The sequence below is a fragment of the Canis aureus genome, chromosome 18, assembly GCF_053574225.1.
Source record: "Canis aureus isolate CA01 chromosome 18, VMU_Caureus_v.1.0, whole genome shotgun sequence".
NCBI lineage: Eukaryota > Metazoa > Chordata > Mammalia > Carnivora > Canidae > Canis > Canis aureus.
In genome coordinates, this window is record NC_135628.1 from 5,953,340 (window position 1) to 5,975,828 (window position 22,489).

The following is a 22,489-nucleotide window of genomic DNA, read 5'->3' on the forward strand; positions in this document are numbered from 1 at the left end:
AGCTACATTTCAAGTGCTCAGTAGCCACATGTGGTTAGTTGCTATGGTATTAGACTGTGCGGATGTAGGACATTCCTATGCTTGCAGAAATTGTTGGGGGACACCACTGGGCTAGAGGGCTTTGCAACCTACAGAGCATACTTTTCAACTTCGTCTCAAACTTATCTCCTGCTCCCTTCCCATTGACTAACCTTCACGTTCCAACCTTAAGATCTTTGACATTTTTGCTTCCTTTCCAAGACTACTCATTGCCATGTTGTTCATGTCTTTTTTTCAAATATCAGTAAGCCCTTCTCTGACCATTTCTAGTGCAACACTCATCCCCATCAAGCTCTCTCCCCCACCTGCTTTAATTTCTTCAGACCATTTGTTATTAAGCCGTTTATTGTCTCTTTCCTCATTAGTGTTAGAGCTCCAAGAGGGCAGAGACTTTGTGCTGCTTGCTTTTATCGTTCTAGTACTTACAACGTGGTCCTGCAATAAATACTGCTCCACAAATTTTTGTTAAATTAATGCTAAAGCACGTTCCAATTTTTTGGCATATCAACTTTAGGAGTATCTTAGTGGAAGTCTGAATATTTGATTCTCTAAGGTTCTCAGAAATCTTGCGTAGAAGATAACATTAACAGAATCATAAAATGTTTTTATCTATCTCTCCAAGTTTATCCTCATTGTTTCTGCACATGTTATAGGAAATTCAGAGTACTACAGCTGTATAAATTCAGCATTCTCATTATCTTGGAGTCTACACCATATTTTAAAATTTCATTGAAGAGAATATAATGGGAGAGAGGAGAGCGAGAGCCAGAGAGAGAATGGGGGGAGGGGGGAACAATCAGACTATTTTTAAAATACAAGTATTTATTTATTTATTTATTTATTTATTTATTTATTTATTTAAAGTTTGATGAGGAACTATTTCTTGTTGTTTCAAGTCTTTATTTAAATTCTAGTTAGCTAACATTAGTGTAACATTGGTTTCAGGAATAGAATTTAGCGATTCACACTCACATACATCACCCACTGCTCATCACAAGTGCCCACCTTCACCTCCACCCCCCATTTGGTCATCCTCCACTCACCTCCCTCCACTAACTCCCTCCATTTTTCCTCTAAGGCTAACAGTCTCAATGGCTTACCTCCCTCTGTTTTTTTAAAGGCAAACATTTAAAATCTTCTCCAACTAAAGTAGAGAAAGGAAGGAAGGCTATTTTAGAAAGGAATTTGAGAAAAGGAGTAAAAAGCTGATTTAAAGTATGATTTTAGGGGACGCCTGGTGGCTCAGTGGTTGAGCATCTGCCTTTGGCTCAGGGCATGATCCCAGGGTCCTGAGATCAAGTCCCACGTCGGTCTCCCTGCATGGAGCCTGCTTCTCCCTCTGCCTATGTCTCTGCCTCTCTCTCTCTCTCTCTCTCTGTGTGTGTCTCTCATGAATAAATCAGTAAAATATTTTTAAATAAAATAGACAAAAAATAAAGTAGGACTTTAGGGCCCATTTTCCAGAATTTCAATCCTGCCTTTGTCACTCACGAGCTTTGTAACAAGTTATTGCACATTTCTTCCCCTCAGTTTCCTCATTTGTACAACAGAGGTAATGATGGTATCCACTTCCTATTTGTTGTGAAGGTTAAATGTGCTGGTGTATGTGGAGCACACAGAAAGTGCCTGGCTCATCTCCCGTCCCCGCACTGTATGCGTCTGCTATTGTTACTATTTAAGGGGTCGGTGATTGTTGTTGTTTGTTGATATTGCTATTATTATTATTAGCCATTAGGGGAAGTTGGATAGTGTGTTTCCACGTAGTTTGTTTCCATGTAGACCAATCAGCTGGTTTGACCACTGCTGTTTGAATATCCACCTATAAGATGCAATCAAAACATTTCAAAAGGAAAATAAAGTTTGTAGGAAGTCATCTCTCTACATGTTAAGTACATGGGCTCTGGCTTGAGGCACCTCATGATAACCACTCTATTTATATAGATACTGATTTCCAAGGAGTAGCCCAGGGTGGTTGGCCCAGCCATCACCTGCCAGCTGGTGGAAGCAAATGCATGGAAAAGGAGCACAGATCAAAGAGTGGCAGGATTTCTTCATTTTAAGTTCTGAAGTATTCTGGGTTTTGATATACATATAACCTTAATTTAAATATCCCTTAAAACTTTTAAAGATTGCTAAATTTTTTTCTCTCTGAATTAGGCTGAAGCACAACTCTTATCATTATGCACAGTATTCTAAATGTATTATATTTTGCTAGATGGAAGACGTTATTGAGGATATAATCGGTATGGAATCAAGTTTTAAAGAGGAAGGAACAGACTCTCCTCTGCTATTGCAAAGAACAGTAAGTGTTTCCAGACCCGAGGAGGTCAATGAGATTGAGATAAATAATGGCATCTGATGATAAGGAAAAGACATTCAATTTGATTAGTAAATGGTATCTTTTTCTACGCTTTTGATGCAGTCACAAGATAACAGCTGAATATTAGGAAATATTATTGGTGCAGAAAAAAGATTATGTAATGTTATTGGGAAGATGATAGGGCTTATGATATTCTCTCCATCTATCTATTTAATCCCTATAAACATCCATCTAATTATATATTCTAATCTGTTATAGCATTTTCTATGAATGATTTAATTTTCAGATTTCCTGAAACACAGCACACAATCAAAACACCCTCATGAGCTAATGGCTAAACTTTGACTATTTTACCACAACTGGTACCATTTTACCACAACTGGACCATCAGATTCAGAGGCTCTACACCTTGTAGAAACGAGAAAAAATTATAACAAAAAATATGACTTTACTTTAGGACCAATAACCTGAGATCAAAGATGAACTTAAGTAGAACAGGCCTCACCCCACTTGAAGGCATGCGGACAGACATCTATGTTGCAATCAGCACAAATTCCTGGAATGACACGTAATGAACGGATGGTTTCTTATCTCCTGTTTGATTGCTGTTACCTCCTCATTGCTCATTTATTAATCACTAAAAATGTTATTTGTAAAGCGTGTGCGAAGTCTTTTCATGTACTTTGAAGGGTTATTGTTGGTTTGCTTATTGTCTTAGATCTTTTAGAAAAATGAGAAAAAATATGAAAGATTGTGATTGAATTGTTATTTTAGACATTTAATTTAAAGAAAATACATTTTGACTATATTATGTGATACAGATATTTTTCATCAGTAAATCAATGAGCTGGGATACGTGAATGATGAACATATAAAGTTAAGACCTTAAGAAAAAATTACTTTTTTCTCTTTTATTTCTTTTGTTCCAGACACAATATCTAGAAAGAAGTATCTCTTTCCTCCTTTTCTCTGGTATGCAAGAGCTCATAGGACAGGTCACTAATACTGGCATTATCTGACAAAGGTCAAATGAGATTTAAAACCTAGTCTTTTTGCAAGTTTTATTTTTATTTTATTCTATTTTTTTTAGGATGGACTGACAATTCTTTCTACGTCTTCTGTCTTCAGATTTCAAGCAGCATAGTTATATGAAATCTGACTAATTCTCTAGATAAATATATTATTAATGATAATTTCTCCCTGCCTAATTTCACAGCATGAAGATACTATTGTCTTAACTAGTATTCAGCTTCTGGGTTTCAGTAAATGATATTAATTTCCTGCAATCTTTTCTTTCTATGTGGTACTCATTAAAATTGTGTACAGAAACATTCTCTTTGTTAAACGATTGTGCTTGTCCTGTAGAGGCTGCATAGAACGGCTGACTCAGTACAAATTAGTGGCAATAACTATCTGGAATTTACTTTTGATATCTAGGATGTACTTTTAAAAAGATAGATACTACTGGCCTACCTACACTTACACAAAGAAATATCTGTGTGTTGACCAATCAGCAAAACCAAAGAGTTTAATTAACCAAATATAGTGATTCTATATGTATTGTGTGCAAAGCATAATACACGTGCCATAGGAAACTGAAGTAGAATAAGACACAATTCACAAGCCAAGAGGTCACAGGATAGTGGGGTGGGGGAGTGAGGTGTACCTGAGAGTCAGGGAGGGAGAGTGTGGATTTTGGTCTTTAACCAGGTTCCAATCTAGACACTGTGCAAGTCACTTAACCTCTCGGCTTTCTTCTACATTACAAGAATTATTAAAATATTTATCTCCAAGGCTGTTTTTTTTAAAGATTTTATTTATTTATTCGTGAGAGACACAGAGAAAGAGGTAAAGACCCAGGCAGAGGGAGAAGCAGGCTCCCTGTGGGGAGCCCGACATGGGACTCGATCCCGGGAGCCCAGGATCACGTCCTGGGCCGAAGGCAGACGCTCAACTGCTGAGCCACCCAGGCGTCCCTACAAGGCTGTTTTATATTAAATCTTAGTATACTACATGTGTACATTGAAATATTAGTCAGAGAGTTGCTCTGGAGTTTGAGTGAAGGAGAAACCATATTTAATTGAGATTTTTTTTTTTTGTAAATGCTTTAGGAAAAGATGTTTGAAATATAGCTATGAGGGATAGTTAAGGTTCTAAGAGGCAACCATGGACACAGAAAAGTAGCAAGTCTTGAACATAAGAAAAAGCAAGAGGGGAGGGGGGAAAAGGATGTTTAAGAATGGCTGATAGAACAGAGGAGACTGAAGGATTTTTGTAGTTCATGTGGATAAAAATAAAGACCTGTTGGATTCAGAAGAATGCTTTGAGTGAGCGTGTTAGCCAGTGAACTTTTGGTACAGATAGTAGAAACTGGCTCATCCGGGGCTTAAACATGAGAGAAGTTTGTTGGTTCATGTGCTGTGTAGATTCCTAAGTAGTGCCCCATGTGGGCAGCCCCCCGAAACTTCGCCCTTGTTTTCTTCTGTGCTGGCTCTATTCCCAGCCGTTGAGCAAACACTGTCATGGCCTGTTCCTAGCTATGCACATACTTCCTTCTTGCCAACCCAGTTTGTTTTCGTTTTTGTTGTTTTTTTTTTTTGTTTGTTTGTTTGTCAGCTTTGGGTTTTTTGGCAAACACCTACTTCTGCACAAGGATGAGAATTTTCTGTTTAATTGAAGTCAATCCTGGTGGCCCCACTTCCCCTACCAGAGACAGCTTTAAGAATGGGCTCGTGTTGCAATTTTGACATGTTGAGATGCCTTCCGGGAACTTCCTTAAGTCTTTAAAGTAGACCCCAAGAAAGAGAAGGGTTTTGCCTCTTCATGACGTTATAGGATAATGGGACTTATGTAGTCATTTTATTGCCCAGAAGCTAAATAGACTAAGGAAAACCAAACCAAACCAAACCAAACCAAACCAAAACAAAACAAAACAAAACAAAAAAAAAAAAAAAAAAGAAGAAGAAAAGCCAAAAGAAATGCTGCTTATATGCCCTTGGCAAATTCTTTGCCTGTGGATTTCATATTATGTAAGATTTTTTTTTTTTGCCTTTATTTGATAAGCTAAGTGTGTCTGATTGTTATAACCAAATTCATCCTAATGAATACACTCCAGGCAGGCTTGGCGGCCTAAGGGAAGAAGAGCATTCCTCTTGGTTCCAGTTAAATCCCCGGGATGATTCTTACTGGAGCAACGCCTGTCATTTATCTATGCCTCAGCCAGCTGCTCTGAGTCTTAGAGTTGAGCAGCCCCACGCAACAAATTCCCTAGACTAAGTGAGAACGAGAAGAGGAGTTGTTACCAAAATAAATGTCAGTGAATTCTAATGAGGCTAAACCAACAGATGTCATTATGGTGAGCTTCAAAAATGAGATATTTATTAATTCACAATAACTATCATTAATTTCTCACCTATTATTTGAAGCTCACTTTTCTATGCATTTTACATACATTTTCTCTAGTTCTTGTGGAGATCGATGGAATCTCAGGAGCCGTCTATTGAGTGCTTAGTCATGGGGACAGGCTCTGGCAGTGGTGTGAGAGAAAGCCTTGGATCTCACCGAGCTAAGATTCATCTCGGGACCACGGCCTACAGGCTTAGCTACAAGTCATGATATAACTTCTGTTGATGGGAAACTTGGAAGCTGCTGAGGGGAGCCTTGGACCCCTTGTGGTGGGCCTTCCAATTTATCCAGCTTGAATGAACTAGTGCAAGGTCTTCACAGATCAATTCAGCCTGGGTCTTTCCCACCCAGAAATGAATGCTGAGTGATGAGTGACTGGAAGCAGAAAAATTAAGAAGTTACCTCTCGATTTCTATTGGCTACCTCTCAGTTTCTTCTCAATGCAACTATATAAACTAGATGGCGAGGAGCTAAAGTGCAGGAAACCTTCAGCCAAATCAGTCATGCTTTCGACAAAACCCTAACCGGTCAGTTTCTCAGTCCCTTTAGCGTCAGTGCATTTTTCTCTTCCCCATTTAGCCCCCCCTTTGCATGATGATATCCTAGATCTTGTTATTGCCATTTTTTTCTATCCCCTAATGTTTTTATTTCACTTTTGACCATTGCATTCTATTTGCTGAGTGCTTCTGTAGTTTTCTTATTTCACCAATTGTTCAAGCTCTAAATCGATGCACTCTATCACTATTTTCAATAGCTATGACTCTGCACTTGCAACATTTTGAAAATGTCTAGAGTCTTTGGTCAAGCACTATAACCAATCCTCTTGCAAACACTCCTAACATATCTCTGGGTTTTTTTGGTGATTTTTTTTTTTTTCATTTTACTTCCCTGGCAAAGCCCCAACCTGATTAAACTTCTCTCATCTTACTCCACAACTCAACCTGAGCCACTTAATGGATAAAATTTCACCACATTTCTCATAGTATTCACCTCAAGTACATCACCAAAATGTCACAGGGCCTTTTACCACCACTGTGGGAATTCACAGCTATTCCCTGGTAAATATTCCCATTAACTGAGACCATTTTTTAAAAATTCCTTCTCTTTTCACTTCAAATCTCCACAATTCATTGCCCATTCTTCCTTTTTCAGCCGATTTCTCTTTTACAGTGTATTTCAAAGAGCAAATGTATGCAACGCTATTGGAACTCATTCATTACTCGGCATCTCCAGTTATACGAAACCACCTGTATCTGTTTTCATTTCTTCCACCATCTCTTCTATAGAATAATTAGAATAATTGCTCCAGCTCACGATCTAAAGCCAGCCCACCACGTGTGCTCCAGATCTCACTCCTTCTTACCTTCTCAAGGACTTTGCTTCTCTAAGTAGTGACTCCTTCTCCTACATAATCAGTCTATTCTGATCTATTGGGTTATAAGTATCAGTCTTACACTGGTCTTTAGTAACACTCCCTAAAAATAAAACCAAACCCCCAAACTCCCTTTGAACACATTTTCTGTCTGGCTGCCATATTATGTCATGACTGACTCACACACAAAAGAACTTCTTGCTTCTATCCTCACTCTGCCACCATTTGGTCCCCTCCTGTTTTCTAGTCTCCAACAGAGCTGTCGTCCTCACAATTCTAAAGGAGCTCTTCAAGCCAACCGAAGCAGAAGCCAGCAGTAAGTTCTCCATTCTCACCTGACTTGGCTTCTTGGTGGTACTTGCCATGGTTGACCACTCTTCCTTCTTAAAGTACCATCTGGGATTCTATGGCACCACCTTTTCTGGTTTTCTATTACCTTGCTGGTTCTTTCTCTTCTAACAGATGTCTAAATGCTCATGTGTACCAAGGCTAGGACTTCAGCCCTCTTTTCTCATGTATCAATACATCCTACGGGTGACCTCCACCCTTCTCCAGCCGATCTCTCCCCTCTATGCTTGTATATCCTCCTGCTTGTTGTCTTTTATGCTCCTAACAGACATCTCAAACAATATGACTAACAAAAAGTCTCTGTCCTCCCCCCCACACCTATCCCAATCTCCTTTTGGTTTATCTAGCACCCCCACTCCAAGAGTCATCTTTCTTCTCTCTCTTACTCAGACATCTGCACATCTATCAATATGTCCTAAGGAGCATCCGAGATTATCTGAATCTCACAGCTTATCAGCATCTCCATTAAAACGCTTTTCCAGACTGCCATTATCTCTCACTTGAACCTCAGAAACTGACTGCAGCCAAACTTCCCTGCTACTTCTTGCCCCCTTACAGCTGTTCATGCAGTAGCCAGAATGCTCTGCACAAAGCAAAAATCAGATCCTGTTTCTCCTTGCTTCACATGCTATTAACTTCCTAAAATCCTCAGAATATAATCCAGACACTTTACCATTGTCAGCATTTCCCTTTAACTTTAGGCTCTGGCCTCTATAGCCTTCTTCTTGCTCCCTGAACATGACATGCAGACTATCATCTTAGGGCCATTGAACTTCCTTTTGTGGCTTGGAATACTTTGTCCCAGAACTTCACACGGCTGCCCCTTTATGTTTCCAACCTTTAGACAATGCCACCTTGTCAGAGAGGCCTTCCACAAACAGCCTAGCTAAAAGATCCCATCTCATCATTCCCAAAATCAATATCAAATTTTGATAACCTCTGACTCGTATGATTAGAATTATTATTTTATCTACTTATTTATTGTATGCTCCCACCCCTAGAATGTAAACTCCTTGAATATAACAGTTTTGTCCATTTTGTTCACTTCTGTGTCCCTGGACCCTAAAGCTGTGACCTCTTCATTATTATATCGTCAGCACCTGGCACTGGCACCATCCCTAGCACATCGTAGGTGTTCAGCAAATGCATGTGAAATAAACACTTCAAAATACACACGTAGGGATCCCTGGGTGGCTCAGTGGTTTAGCACCACTTTCAGCCCAGAGTGTGATCCTGGACACCCGGGATCGAGTCCAACGTCGGGCTCCCTGCATGGAGCCTGCTTCTCCCTCTGCCTGTGTCTCTGACTCTCTCTCTCTCTCTGTGTCTCTCATGAATAAATAAATAAATACAATCTTGTAAAAAAAATACACACATAGTATTGAAAAAATGATTCCCATCATACATTAGTACTTAAAAAATTTTTAATGGGAAAAAAAGCAGTAGCAACAAGGATAACAACCATAATAAAAGCTACCGTGCCTTAGGTACTTGCTACATGACAAGGATTGTGCAGAACATATTTAGTGAAAAATTGCATTGATCATCACAACAAACCTATGGGATAGAGACTAGTATTACCTATTTTCACTTTATAAATGAGGAAGGAGGCTTAGAGAAGTTCACTAATTTGTTCAAGTCATGCAGTTAGTGAATGGCAGGGTAGGGTTTGAAATCCAGTCGTGTATGATACTAGAGACAGCAGCAATCCTCCTCCTCCTCCTCCTCCTGTCCCAGAAGCCTCAGAAGGAAGCTGATTCCTAGAACTGTAGAATCATAAGAGTTGACGGGACCTTAGACTGATCTGATTCTCTGCCACTCCAGCGGAATGATTGCTTGGCCTAAGAGTTTAGATCTGTTTCCCTATAATTTCCACCAGTTGGTCTTGGTTTCACCCCTTCCCTTACGAGATGTGGTTGTGCATAGTAACTCATATCTTTTATCCTCCATAGCTCTTTTCTCAATCAGGTGTCTGTAAATGCTGGTGGCATTTGGCAATCTCAGTAAACTGTTATAGTTCAAGACCATTCCAGAGACGAGGACTGAGTAAATATTAACAACCCCTTGTGCTTGGTTAGAACTTGAGAGGACTGCATAACATCAACAAGCAAGCTTTTGTCAATCACAGCCTAGACCAGATTAGTCTTAAAGTCCAAGGGAGCCAAAGTTCACCTTGGCACAGAGTTTTCTGTGCAGTCCTCTCAGCTATTGTTTGCCAGTTTTTAAGGAAAAGAAAATGATGAAGTAGAAGGAGAAAATCGTGGCTCTCTTGGAGGTTAGAGACACTGCCGAGTTAAAACTGGTGAGCAAGTGCATTTTGGAATTACTTCAGTGTTTGGAGATGAAACCACCTTAAATACTGAATAAACTTTATAAAGTAATAGGCAATAAAACAAGGTATGTAGAAATTGAGCTTTGAAATGCATAATATATAATCTGCTGTACAGACAAGCTTGTTTACTTACAAGATAGTTTTTGGTGCTCTGGATAGAGTAAAAATATTGTTATACTCTCTTTAGTAAAAAAAAATTGTTAAAAATATTTTATTGGGATTTTTCTATCAAAAAGTGAGGATTCCCTTGGTTATTTATTGCAGTGTTTACATTAAATCAATAACTGTTTTTGTTAATTTAGTACTAAATAGATCATGTGCATATAAAGTATATGGTACTAAAGTATTTATAAGTTACCATCTCTATTTTGTGCTTTATCTTTTCTACTTAAGTTATAAGCCAGCTGGCCAAGGACAAGGGACATTCTACTCCCGCCCAACACATTATTTTTTTTATTCACTCATAATAGAACAAAAATAATAATAACTCAGTGGGACTTCCCTATTCAATATTTGTCATTCAAACCTCATAGCCCAGCTTTTGCAAATAAAATAAAGAGGGAGAGCAATGATGTGTGTCTTAAAACTGGAAAAATCTAGTTTACCACATTTAAATGAATAAATACCCCAAAGGGAAAAAAAGTAATCTTTTAAACGTCAGTTTTTTGTGTATACATACATTGTGTGGTATATGCTTCCCTACAGCGCTCTCTCTTTATGCCTAATGTTTGTCTTCTTTTTATGTCTGCAGTTATTCTAATAATCTCATGCTCACTTTTACCATTTTAGTTCCACAGTGACTATCTTCACAGAACAGAAAAATAGAAGATTAAACCATTTAAAGTTTTTCTCAGTTTCCCATGAAATTTAATACTAAATATGTGCTATGGATAGTTATGTAGATATCACACATTCGCATATATATATATATATATATATATATGATTTTTTGCTTTTAGTATTTATACTGAAAAATTGTCTGAAAATATATAACTATATGTATTTTTTTCCTCTTTTGTATTTATAATGAGATATTCTGGGAGAAAGACATGTCACACACACAGACCACACAGACACATGTACATAATATGCATATGTAATACATCTATGCATATACACTATACATATGTATGTTCACACACAACCCTCCAGGAAATTCTCAGGGTTTTAGATAAGCAATTAATTTTCACGAACATGGTAAGTAGTGTATACTGTTGTGCTCCCCATGCTGAGTGAATATAAATGAAGAGGGGTAAAACGATAAATATAAACTAAATTATTAAATTTATGGTCAAGTTTATTATTCCCCTAGTGTTTTGGTGAAGAGAAAGCTAAACCGAGCCGCCATGAAAGACAGTGTTGGAGAAGGTTTGGACTTTGAATTGAGCCTTAGAGAGTAGGTTGGATTTTGATACTTGAATAAAACTGAGGAAAAAAAAATAGTCCAGTGGCTTCCAACTTTTTTGCATATTCAAATCACTTCTTACCATTAAAAGGGTTAAGGCAAAGGACTTGCCAGAGTAGAGTAGGTAGTAAAGAATCCAGCCTCTGGTTCAGATAGATCCAGGATTAAATCCCAAGCCCTCTATTTATACAACTATATGATCTTGACATAATTACCTACTTTTTCAGTTTTAATTATTTAATATTTAAAATTGGAAACATGATACCTCATGGCATTGTTATAAAGATTACTTGAGATAGTGTTATTTGTTATTATTATGGAATATACTAGCTTAATATCTGGCACATGATAAATATTCAACTATCTAGGACATAGTATATATGTTAGGATAATGCTTGTATTTCACTCTTTTTTTTTTTTTTAATTACCAATATATAGATTCCTAGGTTCCTTGTGGCAACACTCTTTCCTTCCCTCCCATTTGAGTCTAAAATCTATTTTGGAAGCCATGCTATGGCATATGGGTACGTAGTGACAAGAAATCTTTTATAACTTGAGAGTGGTGGCAAAAAATATTGACTAGATAATGACGGGCCATTTAATAAGATTCTTGAAAGCTAGACATAAGAGTTTGACCTTAATATAGACATCAGAGGGGAGAGCTTTTTGATTTGGGGGGTGGAGGAGATCAGAAGGAATTTGTACTTTTAAAATATGAGTTGGTCTAAGAGGGGTAGTTGGGAATTGAGAGGGATGAAGAGATACTAGAGAAACATAATTTAAGTTTAGGACCTGAAGAATTGATATATGAGGACAGAGAAGAAAATATAAACTGATAAATAATTTAAAAGAAAAAAAATCATACGGGGAGATAGATTGGACATAGTATATGAAGAGGGAAGAGACCAATCAGGAAAACATATCTAAAACTTAGATTATCAATGTTGTCCTTTATTATATTAGCCAGATAAGAATAAATGGATATATGAGCATTTTCATATTTTATTTAGATGTTTCTGCGGTATATTTGGACCCAGATTTTATTTTCTCATAGGGCAGCATGATTTTAACAATATGCAAATCTATATTTTTCTAGGGTTATGGGAATTTACTATCTCCTCAAACACTAAGAATTTAATCATAAATAGGATTGAATTTTGTCAGACTTTTTCTTAATCTATTGATCTGATCATAGAGGTCTTTTTCTCTTTTAACATCATAAAATATATTTATGGGAAATGCAACTTTTTTATGGTAAAATATTTATATTCCCTTGGATTCGTATTGCTAATGCTATTTTTTGTTGTTGTTGTTGTTGAGGTATACACAGTGGTACATTAGCTTCAGGCGTACAACATAGTGATTGGACAACTTTATATGTTATGCTATGCTCACTGCCAGGGTAGCCACCATTGTCACCATACCACAGCATTATAAACACCATTGACTGTATTCCCTATGCCTATAATTTTCCTTTCTCATAATGTCTTTTTTTCAGATTCAATGAATCAGGACATACTCCCTCGTGTTTCTATTGTCTGGAAATGTTTGTACAAAATTAGTATGATATATTTCCTGAAAATGTAACACTTTTGCCCATAAAACCATCGAGTCCAGATACTTTCTTGTGCAACATGTTCAAAATTTATTTTGATTTCTTCTGTAATCTTTAGACTGTTCAAACTATTAATTACTTCTTCAGTCAGTTCTACTAAATAATATTTTTCTAAAAACTCATGCTTTTTTGTCCAAGTATTCACAATCATTGGCCCCCAAGTATTATAGGTAATATAGCTCATTATCTTTCTTTTTATTGTGGTAAAACATATAGAACATAAAATTTGCCATTGTAAACACTTAAAAGTATAAAATTCAGTGGCATTAGGCAGGTTCATAATGCCGTGCAGCCATCATATCCATTTTCAGAGCTTTATCATCATCTGCAACAAATACACAGTTTAAATAATTGCTATCCCTTTCTTCCTGCCCCAAGCCTCTAGTAACTTCTATTTTACTTTTTGTCTGTATAAATTTAACTATTAAAAGGCACCTTTAATAAGTAGACTCATACAATATTTTGTTCACCCTTTTCTGTCTGGCGTATTTCACTTAGCATATTATTTTCAAGGTTTATCCATGTATAGTATGTATAAGAATTTTATTCTTTCTTAAGGCTTTGTAATATTCCAGTATGTGTATATACCACATTTTATTTTTTCCTTCATCTGTTGATGGTCATTTAGGTTGTTTCCACCACTTGGTTTCCATGAATAATGCTTCTATGAACATTAGTATCTTAAGCATCTGTTTAAGTCTCTGCTTTTAATTCTTTTTGGTAGAAACTTAGAGGTAGAAGTGTTGGCCGCGTGGTTATTTTATGTTTTACATTTTAAGTAACTGTCATACTGTTTTCCACAACAGCTGCATCATTTCACATTCCTGGCAGCAATGCACCGAGGTTCCAATTTTCACATCCCTACCAGCACTTGTTATTTTCCTTCCTCTTGATAATCGTCCTCTTAGTGAATGTGAAGTAGTATCACATTGTAGGATTGATTAATAGTTCCCTAATGAGTAGTGGTGTTGACCATCTTTTCATGTGCTTATTGGCTTTTCGTAGCTCTTCTTTAAAGAAATGTCTATTCAAATCCTTTGCCCATTTCTTAATTGGGTGGTTTGTTGTTGTTGTTGTTGTTGTTGTTGTTGAGCTGTTGGAATTTTTAAAAATATAGTCTGATATTAATCTCTTAGATGATTTGGAAATAGTTGCAATATTATGCTTATGGATTATCTTTTCACTCTCTTGAGAGTGTGCTTTGATGTACAAAGCTTTAAATTCTGATGAAGTCTAAATTCTATTTTTTTGGTTGCCTGTGATTTTGTTCTTATATTAAAAAAAATCATCACTGAACACATTATCATGAAGATTCCCTCTATCTTTTTCCCTAGAATCTTCATAGTTTTAGCTCTTATGTTTAGGTCTTTGATCCATTTCAAGTTAATTTTTGTGTATCATTTAAGAGAAGAGTCCAACTTCGTTCTTTTGCATGTGGATATCCACTTTCCCCAACACCATTTTTTGAAAAGATTGTCCTTTCCCTATTGAATGATCTTGGCACCTTTGTCAACAATCATTTGACCATATACTTGAGGATTAATTTCTGCTCTATGTCTCAAATAATGCAGAAATTCCACTCCATTAATCTATGTCTGCTATTATGCCAGCACCACACTGTTTTGCTTATTGTCACTTTGTTGTAAGTTTTAAAAACTGGTAGTGTGAATCCTCTACCTTTGCTCTTTTACTGTTTGGAGACCCTCAAATTTCTATATGAATTTCAGAATGGTCTTTTCTTTTCCTGCAAAAAAAAAAATGCTTTTGAGGTTCAATTAATTTTGTAGATCACTTTGGGTACTGTTGTCATCTTAACAACATTAAGTCACCTGATCAATAAATATGTGATGTCTGTCTTCCTTAATTTCTATTAGCAATATATTTTATTTTAATTTATTTAAATTTTTTTTCCTGTGGCAATATTTTTTAGTTTTCAGTGTACAAGTTTTTTGTCTCCTTGGGTAAATATATTACTAAATATTTTATTCTTTTTGATATTACTGTAAATAGGACTGGTTTCTTAATTTTCTTTCAGAATCTTTATTGTTTTAAGATTTTATTTTTATTTATTCTGGAAAGAGACAGAGATATAGGAGAGAGAGCAACGGGGGAGGGATGGAGGAGGAGTGTGGAGGAAGAAGCAGGCTCTCCGCTGAGCAGGGAGCCCAATACAGGGCTCCATCCCAGCACCCTGGGATCACGACCTGAACAGAAGGCAGATGCTTAACAAACTGAGCCACTCAGGTGCCCCCAGATTCTTTATTGTTAGTGTATAAAGATGTAACTGATTTTTGCATGTTAATTTTATATCTGGCAACTTCACTGAATTCCTTTATTAGCTCTAGTAGCTGTGTGTGTGTATAGGTGTGTGTGTAATCTCAGGTTTTTCTAAATATATGATCAATGAACAAAGATCACTTTACTCATTCTTCTCCAATTTGGATGACTTTTGTTTCTTTTTCTTGCCTATTTGCTCTGATAAGAATTTCTAATACTGTGCTGTATAGCAGTAGTGAAAGCAGGCATCCTTGTCTTGCTTGTTCCTGATCTCAGGGGAAAAAACATATTTTTAAATCACAGCTTGTGCTCTTAGTATTATCTTACTTTCACTTGCAATATTATTTATTTATTCTTAATTCTTTTTGATAACTCTTGCGGGAAACATGTCATTCTTGTTAATTTAAAAAAGAACTTTTGCCTTGTGGATCGACTTTTTTTTTTTCAATAATTTATGCTTTTATTTTATTATCTGTTCTACTTTCTTTGGTCTTATTTGGTTATTTTTCTAGCTTCTTAAAATGATAATTTACCAAATTTCACATTTTTATCAATTTTTCTCATATTACTATTTAAGGGTGTAAATTTCTTTGAAAGCATTGTCTTGCCACATACCAGATGTTTCTTTCTGTGTATTTTTAGTATCTTTTATTTCTTTCTAAATTTCAGTATGATTTTGTCTTTACCCTTGAGTTATTTAAAAATTTCCAAGCATTTTAGAAATCAGGTCTCAGTGAAATACATTGAAGGTGTTCTTTGACTGAGTTCATAGTCAATACTTATATACATTCCATATGTACTCAAGAAAATTGTGTATTCTCTAATTTTTGGATATGGAAGTATACAGTGTCCATTGGGCCAAGCTTTTAGTTTTATTATTCAAATATTCTATGACATTATTGATTATTGTTGCCTGCTTCACTTTTCAAAAATGAGGAGAAATCTCAAAATTTCTTACTACATTGGTGGATTTATTAATTTTGCCTTATAGTACAAAACATTTTGTTTCACATATTTTGAGGTTATTTTATAAGATGAATGCATGCTTATAATTATAATGTGTTTTTGGAGAATTGAACTCTTTACTATTATGTAGAGACTGTCTATCCCTAATACTTTTTCTAATTTTAAAATCTATTTTCTCTTATATTTATATAGCTATGTCAGTTTTCTATGTTATCATTTGCTGGCTATATCTTTTTCCATCCTTTAATTTTCAAACTTTGTGTGTCCTTTTACTATGTAGGTGTGTCCTTTGTACTGTTGTATCCAAACTATAAGTCTTTTTGCTGAGAGGTTTGACTTATTTCCACTGATATATTTTCACCTGTTTCTTTCATCTTAATTTATTATTTAGGTGTGCCCATTTTTCTCCTTAGTACTTTATAACTACTTTTACATCCTCTGGTTTCCTTCTACTCCAATCAATCATACTGATATTATTTACTTTAATACTGAGTTATATCATTATATGTTTCACTTTTTTACTTTGGTTACCCTCATCTTTTTTAGACTACAACCACTTACTAAGTTATTTGATAATTTTTATTTCATGTTTTTGAAGAATATCCTTTAAATATCTACTTCTATTTAGGTACTTCATACTAACATTGAAAACAGTTTGGATGAAATAGCTAAATATTATGCCTCTAGAAATATTTCATCATGATCTCATTTGTGAATGACACTTGGGCTGGATATAAAACTCATGTTTTAAGTTCTTTTCTTTCAACGTTTAAAAACTAATGATTCACTTTCCCCTATCATTCAATTTTGCTATTAAAAACTCTTGTATTAATCAGAGTCTTGTTCCTTTGGACATAATCTTACCTTTTTCTCTTTAGACTTTAATTTTTCCTCTTGGTCATTTTATATTCTAAAATTTCACTATTATATGTCTGGGTGTAGGGTTTTCCTATCTATATTCTTTCACATCCTATAGGCCCTTTGATTTTTATATCAAAATATAATATAATATAATAAAATGAAATAAAATAATAGACTTTAGTTAATTATCAGAAATGTATCTCTATTATTTCTTAAAGTATTTTCTCTCTTTGAATTTTATTTTTCTTTCTCTCTGAGACTCCTACTATCTGTATTGTAATTCTAATAACTATCCTCCATACTGATAGATTTTCTTTCATATGTCTTATTTCTGGGACCTTTCTTTATCCTCCTGAAATATTACTTCAATTTGGTTTTATATTTTACTAATTCCATTATGCCTTTCTCACTGTGTTTATTATGCTACTTTTCCATTTTACATTTTTTATAATACTTTTTTTCAAGTACTGTATTTTCAAACCTCTTGTTTCTGATTATTCACTTTAGCTATCTGTATGTTTATTTGTTCTCATTTTATGTTATAAATTATTACAAACATTTTTTTTAGAATGAACATTAGACTAATTTAAGAAATTTGGGGGGATTCCTGGGTGGCGCAGCGGTTTGGCACCTGCTTTTGGTCCAGGGCGTGATCCTGGAGACCCAGGATCGAATCCCACATCGGGCTCCTGGTGCATGGTGCTTCTCCCTCTGCCTGTGTCTCTGCCTCTCACTCTCTCTCTCTCTCATTCTCTCTCTCTCTCTCTGTGACTATCATAAATAAATAAAAATTAAAAAAAGAGAAATTTGGTTTCATGTGATCTTCCTTGGTTCTTTAAATTTTTGCTTCTGATGTTATTTCTCACACTGCATGTTGTTTACTTTTGAAATAGTCATTTTCCTCAGCTGTTTTGCTATTTTTACTGATTTGCTTGTTTTCTTCAGGAAATATTGGCTACTGTGAAGGCAGTATATATGTGGGAAGGTCAGAGCCTAGTCCACTTCAGTCTCTATAATCTCAGTAGTGGAGATTTGACTAAAATCTAAGGTGGAGAATCCTAGACAACAGGAACCACTGCCAATCACTCCACTTCAAAGTAACTTTTGAGATCAGGAGTTCAGGTTTTTTATCAGAAAGAAGTGTCATCTTGAGGAATCTGTTCTACCTTGTTGAAAAGATTTTTATGATAAATTCTTTATAGAATTTCTTTAAAATTTGTGATTTTGTTAATATGGTATGTTCCCCTGTCGTCATGTCAAAGGTTTTGCCTTACTGAAAAAGAATGTGTTTCCAACCAGAGTAATAAATAGTTCTTCATAAAAAATCTATATGGTTTCCTACTAATCTACCAAATAAAGTTAACACATTACCTAAGTAACTTATACCTTTGAGAAAAGTAAATATAATTTTGTTTTGTAATCCTTTTCAAGGGTGTATGTAATCTTTAAATTTTAAATACCATTGTACCCATATCTTTTAATGGAGAAAAGGCACTATAGATAACAGGAAGTATAGGACATACTTTGAAATTGAAACCAATTGTCTAATGATATTCAAAAAGTGATTAGCCATTTACCTAAAATAGAGTAGTACCTACAGCATAAAATTAAAGAGGATATTAATCATTATGCTTTAGGGCATAAATTAAACAATAATCAAGGTCAGAAGAAAATGTAAGATACCCATCGTTAAGCAGGATTAGATTCATTGTCAGAATTCCAGCACCATTTCTATATTAGATATGGTCTGACCAAGTAATATGGACCCAGAATAATGTTATAGTTAGGAACCTATCACTTTATTGTTACAGTATATATGTAATATGGCTCGTTTTCTTCTTAAACATTTTTGCAATTTGCCACTGCTGCATTGAAATCCATCTGAATTCAAGCTCTTCAGAGAAAAGTGCCCTTTCTCTGGTACCTTCCCTCTTCCTTCCCCCTCACTCCCTATCTTTTTGTTCAGCACATCCATTATGTTTCTCAAAGGCACAACGGAAATGTACAATTTAGGTTGGTGATGCCTCAGCCTATAACCAACAAGATTTTTAAAAGAGGTCTTGGGCTGAGTGAAGTAAGTCAGTCGGAGAAGGACAAACATTATATGTTCTCATTCATTTGGGGAATATAAATAATAGTGAAAGGGAAAATAAGGGAAGGGAGAAGAAATGTGTGGGAAATATCAGAAAGGGAGACAGAACATAAAGACTGCTAACTCTGGGAAACGAACTAGGGGTGGTAGAAGGGGAGGAGGGCGGGGGGTGGGAGTGAATGGGTGACGGGCACTGGGTGTTATTCTGTATGTTAGTAAATTGAACACCAATAAAAAAATAAAATAAAATAAAATAAAAAAAAAAAAATGAAAAGCAAAAAAAAAAAAAAAAAAAAAAAAAAAAAAAAAAAAAAAAATTAAAAGAGGTCTTGGAAACTTTTTGCTTTTACAATATGACTAAATGACTCACACGTTAGGGAAATCTGCTTCTTGGATTTCTTTTCCTGATTGTATTGTTCTGATATAAGCATTCATCATCTATCCAATTTGATCAACTTCATCCTTATTTTTCAGATGAGAAATTGAAAAGGAATAATTACCCAAATTAAGTTCCCTTCCAAGATTTATGTAGTAAAAATACATTTTAAACAGAGTTTATATAAAATAAAGATGAGGATTCTTAATAGAGTAAATAATGAAAAGAACCGATATATAGAAATATATATCAGAATAACAAATTCAATCTATGATGCCCTTATTGTTATGCACATTTGCATATGTTAGCCTGATTTCCACTGTATTATCCAAGTTCATTTCCATCAGAAATACACAATATTTATTATATGGAGTTTAATGGATTATTATGTCAGAATTAATTTTGGTCTTAAAATGTTCGTTCTTCACATTTATTTTCAGTCTGATTATATAAGTATAAAAAATCTCCTCAATTTGATTTGGAGTTTACAAAAAATGGAAATAAGGAGTTAAGAATCTCTTTAATAATCTGGTTATAGGGATCCCTGGGTGGCGCAGCGGTTTGGCGCCTGCCTTTGGCCCAGGGCGCAATCCTGGAGACCCGGGATCGAATCCCACGTCGGGCTCCCGGCGCATGGAGCCTGCTTCTCCCTCTGCCTGTGTCTCTGCCTCTCTCTCTCTCTGTAACTATCATAAATAAATAAAAATTAAAAAAAAAATAATCTGGTTATAACTTTGTTTGATTATTTGTAGTGTTTCTAGTTTTAAGGATAGAAAAAAGGTACTACTTATTCAGTTCTTATTTTACTGCCCAGAAATTAAATAAAGATACTTAGAATGGAAATATTTTAAATGTTCAAATCCTACATTTTAAATATGGGTTGTCCTGGAATAATGACCATTAACTTGAATTATGAATATTATTTGAATTAAATTTTCTTGGGAAGTCAAATCAATAAGCATGTTTTAAATAATAAATTTGTACAATTTTGAATTGTGTTATAAAGAAACTTAGTTTTCTGAAAAATTATTCTCAAGAAGCACATTAAGAATTACAGTGTTTCTATAATTAGATGTACCCTATATCCACTAGAGGCAAAAGTAGTTTTAGACTACTTTTGGTTACCAGCTGGGATATTTATAATAATCTAGAACATTAAGTGTGCGAAGAGAAAAAATATGCCTTCCAGGAAGGAAAGAAAGTTTCTCACTTAATTAACAGTTGTAAAACACCTCTTGACTGTGAGTTGCTGGTAGCACTGATGGTATTAAGAGTGCTTCCAAAATGTTCAACCATTTATACCTAATTTATGATACGCAATGAACTTTCCAGCTTTGCTAATACGTATACTGATTTTGTCCAAATGATTTTTTAAATCTTACTCATTTATAACTAGGTAATGCACAGATCAAACTTCCATAACTTTGTAAATATTTATCAGAATTTTCTTTCATGAGTGAAATAATTTCTCTTTTTACTTAAATATAAATAGCTTTTTTCAACATATCCACAAGCATCCCATAATGAATTTTAAAAGTCAGTGCACACTCACTCTTGTTTAAAATTAAGATGCTGATATACAGCATCAGATTTTATTATTAATAAGATGACAAATTTAAAATATGCATGAAAATATATCAATGTCCACAGAAGGTTTGATTCACCTTTTCTCCCTTTTCTTTCTAAAGTTGTCTGGAAGCATTTTGGATGTATACAGTGGTGAGCAGGGAATTTCACCAGTTAATATGGGCCTTACAAGTGCTTCCTGTCCAAGTAGTCTGCCAATGAAAAGAGAAATTACAGGTAATGTTGCTTTTATAATTTTATCCTTTCTGAAGTCAACTACTTAACTTATGAGTGATATATATTATCAAGCTAAATAGAATCTTAAAAATATTAACAAGATAATCAGTTAAAATTGGAGAAATATAGATAGCAAATCTACCCTTTTTTTTTATGACAAGCAGCAGGTTAACACAACTTACAATTCAACTGAATTGATTATTTCAGGAACTAGGCAAATATACACGTACACTCTACACCAATATATGACAACATGACTAAGTTTTTCACTTAATATTGGATCATTTTGATATTGAACTGATGCAATTTATTAACATGGTTGCAAAATAATAGATTAATTGATCAGGGAAAAATAGTCTCTTCAGTATGTGAAATTTGATATAAAACAATTAGATTGTCCCCCTTTTTAGCTCGTTTTATGAATTTTGTGATACACTCACATTTACCTTTCTCAAGTAGGTAAAAGAAAAATACACTCAATTTTCAATAGTTCATTTCAAAGTTCCTACAACTCAAAGAATTGTATGGGCACTGTCCAATTCCTCCAGTATATAGATGAAGAAATCAAAGGTCAGGGGAGTCATTTTCACAGTTGTACAGCTGATTTGAAGCAGATGTGCTTCAAAATAAGGATTTCCTGATTTATAAAGTCCAGTATTAGTTTCTCCATAAGAATAAAATAAAATTCATTTTATTTATATATTCATTTATTTATTGATATTTCTGTAACAAGTTTTCAATTTGGAGCCCAAACACTGATCTTTAATAATTTTTACACAGTTGATATTAACATTTTTAGTAAGTGTAATATGTCCATTCTTGGAGCCTAGCCAGTAACTCAAAAATGTCTATGCATACAAATAATTTAGACTAAAATGAATTAATATAGTTTTAAATAAGCAAAATTATTTTTATTACTTTTTTATTTAAATTCAATTTGCCAATGTACAGTATAACACCCAGTGCTCATCCCATCAAGTGCCCCCCTCAGTTAAATAAATAAATTTAAGTAAATGTATTCCTTTATTACCTGTTTTAAAAACTAGAATCATGTAAGAAACACTGCATTAATCATTTATTACTATATAAAACTTAACAGCTAGAAATAATAAACATTTATTATCTCATATCATCTCTATGGGTCAGAAATCCAGAGATGGCTTAGAATATTGGTTGTCACTCAAGTCTTTCATAAGGTTGCAGTCAGGATGTCGTCCAGAGGTACAGACATTTGACACAAGATGGCCTAGAGGATGTGCTCCCAAAACAGTTCAGTCA

General features: G+C 34.9%; 1 protein-coding gene across 20 annotated transcripts in view; it reads left to right on the forward strand.

Annotated features, from left to right (window-relative positions):
• TFEC (transcription factor EC) overlaps nt 1-22,489 on the forward strand; it is a 221,842-nt gene that overhangs the window by 184,397 nt on the left and 14,956 nt on the right. For all 20 annotated transcript variants that reach the window (XM_077856038.1, XM_077856042.1, XM_077856046.1 and 17 more), the window contains 2 exons: nt 2,255-2,341; nt 21,097-21,211. In XM_077856038.1, the coding sequence (XP_077712164.1) occupies nt 2,255-2,341; nt 21,097-21,211 (202 nt within the window). The remainder of the gene's footprint in view (nt 1-2,254; nt 2,342-21,096; nt 21,212-22,489) is intronic.